The following is a 2,621-nucleotide window of genomic DNA, read 5'->3' as shown; positions in this document are numbered from 1 at the left end:
CTCGTTTTTTCAATTAGATGGATGCCCTTCCCAGTACTCTTTGGTGGTACGAAACTGGTTGAATACAGAGTATCCACAGAGATGGGTGGATCGTGGAGGTCCAGTTGGGTGGCCTCCGCGATCGCCTGATCTAACACCTTTGGATTTTTTTGTTTGGGGATTTATTAAGGATGCAGTTTACTCTACGCCTGTTAACTCGCAAGAGGAACTTGTACGACGAATCCGGAACGCTGCTCTCAGAATAACTGCACATCATTTGAGAGACGTTAGGCGGTCTTTGATACGTCGCTGTGTAGAACGAATTGGCGGGCATTTCGAACAGCTCCTTTGAGGTCTATTTATACAATAAGTTGTTTTTCCATACCGTGTTGTTTATTATTTTTTTATTATCTTACAATAAACTGTGTGAAACAAAATGTTTTATTTCTGTCTAAACAAAGCGAGATAGGAAAAAAATAAATAACAAAAAAGTTGTATTTTTGATAGTTAAATCTGAGAAAAACTTCAAACCTACCAAAAAGCAGTGGCGTACCATATTTGTTTCTATTTTTATCAAGCTGGTATCTTGTTGTGACGCCACTGGAGAAAATAGGACAAATTAAATTATGTGAGAAAATGAGTATTATTATTACAAACAAGGTTGCCAAGTTTCAACAAAGTCTAAACAGGGGTTTTCGTTTTACGAATAAAAAATCAATTCTCATTTTAAATTTGAACAATCCGTAAATCGAAAACGACGCATCTATACATATATGTTTAGATGAACTTTTTTTTTAAAGGATTTTTAGTACAAGTTGTGAAAGTCCTGCTACCAAAAACGCGGACACCCTGTATATCAATAAAAGCACACGAACGGCACAGCAGATTTTCTTACGTTTTGCTACGACAACGACAGCTACTAGAAGCAACACAAACACACTTATAATTTCTCGAAGATAGGTCATTCTAAATAAAAATCGAGAAACTGCCTAAAATCGCATTTTCCCTATATTTATATAGAAGCTTCATATCTCCTACTGTGGATAAGCTAATTAACTAGGTAATCTCTTAGCTTAACAATTATTTTTGTATCTGACGCACGTAAGTAGCAAAAATAGACAAAAGCAACTTGTAAATTATATTTTAGCCGAACAAAGTTTCGATTTAATATATATTGAATCCCCTTAACCTTAGCTAATAGGTTTTCCAATTTTGTTTTCCTCTGAAATACCAAAATAATTTCTAAGAGAAATATTCTGTGTTATTATACGTCGCAACTAAACTGGGAACGTATTATGTATAATTTATTTGAAGCAACTTGCTGCGTTTTGCTCTGTAATGTGCAGAGATCGGAAATGTTAGGGTGGCTGCAATGTGATACAGGGTGGCTGCATGCCGGGATCTCTTTTATGTAATTTTATTCAAACAAAAAGAGACACAACCTTAGCCTTCTTATAACTGCACTCTTTACATTATAAGAATATTTATTGTAACGAAATCAAACTGTAACAAGGAACTTATAAGTTAAAAGTGCATTGTACAAACAAAATAAAGTATAAATATTGAATCATTTTGTATTGTAAAAGAAAAATGATGGGAACTGTTAGTATGATAGTTAAGTTAATGAGAAATTATAATTATAATAAAGTAGAAATAAATGTTATAATAAAATTAAATATAAACTAGACCCGAATTCTCGATCAAATATTGTGCCTGAAAATTTATTATTGCAGAGTATGTAATCAAAAACAATGATAAACCTAGCGTCACACATATTGAAAGAAAGCTAAAATTCCAACATTTAATTTAGTACATCTGAAAAATACCAATTATTTTCAAATAAATATAACCATTTGAAATAGAAATTTAATTTATTTTCAATTAGTTAAAATGTCAGACAAATGTTAGATTATGCCAATCCAACCGAGTTATGTTATAACTTTGTACCAGGCCAATGTCTGAGCATAATAATTGATTTGACGGCATCTTACTGGCAAGTAAAGAAGGCTACACATGTTGATGTTCAGGGCTGCTATCTGCCCTGAAACAAACATAAAAATTGATATTAATTTAAAGAATATTTTTAATAAAATACCACAATAAAATTGTAATATACTAACCAACATTGTAAATTTACTAGATTAATAGAGTGAAACTCGATAAAATAATTGAGAATAGATTGTAGGGAACAGAAAAAGGACATCAAGTATCATGGTATGAACAATGGAAAAGAGAAAAATATAAATGTCTGCCAGCAGTACGTAACGTTTGTGTGGTCATTATGGAACTTATTTGGTAAGCGGCAGAAATTTTTTTTAGTTTTTACTTATTTTATACTGTTTTACAGTTTTATGAGAAATTCTCCCACGCTGTATTTCAAATTACCGTCATACTGCTAGTCTGCTGTGTCTGCCACTATTTTTCCATAAAAGTGCATGTTGTAATAAGAAAATCGCACTTGAGTAGATCCGGTTAAGATTCACTTTTTTTCCGGTTTTCTTCAACCCCACCCCCGTCCGAACCCGCCATAAAGTTTTGTCTGCCACTATTTTTCCCGGTTTATAAAATATGGATGCTTTGACTTACCGTTGCTTCCACACGGTTAGGGTCCACTTTTTTTCCCAGATTTCCATCCCCCTCCC

At 33.2% G+C, this 2,621-nt stretch overlaps 1 protein-coding gene across 1 annotated transcript in view; it reads right to left on the bottom strand.

The window, feature by feature from the left end:
- LOC111691393 (cell surface glycoprotein 1-like) overlaps nucleotides 1-950 on the bottom strand; it is a 6,484-nt gene extending 5,534 nt beyond the window's left edge. The window contains exon 1 of the mRNA XM_023454129.1: nucleotides 875-950. Within this exon, the coding sequence (XP_023309897.1) occupies nucleotides 875-944 (70 nt within the window). The 5' untranslated portion in view covers nucleotides 945-950. The remainder of the gene's footprint in view (nucleotides 1-874) is intronic.
- Nucleotides 951-2,621: the final 1,671 nt, after the last annotated feature.

Source organism: Anoplophora glabripennis, unplaced genomic scaffold, assembly GCF_000390285.2.
Source record: "Anoplophora glabripennis isolate ALB-LARVAE unplaced genomic scaffold, Agla_2.0 scaffold50, whole genome shotgun sequence".
NCBI lineage: Eukaryota > Metazoa > Arthropoda > Insecta > Coleoptera > Cerambycidae > Anoplophora > Anoplophora glabripennis.
This window is presented reverse-complemented; position numbering and strand designations above follow the sequence as displayed.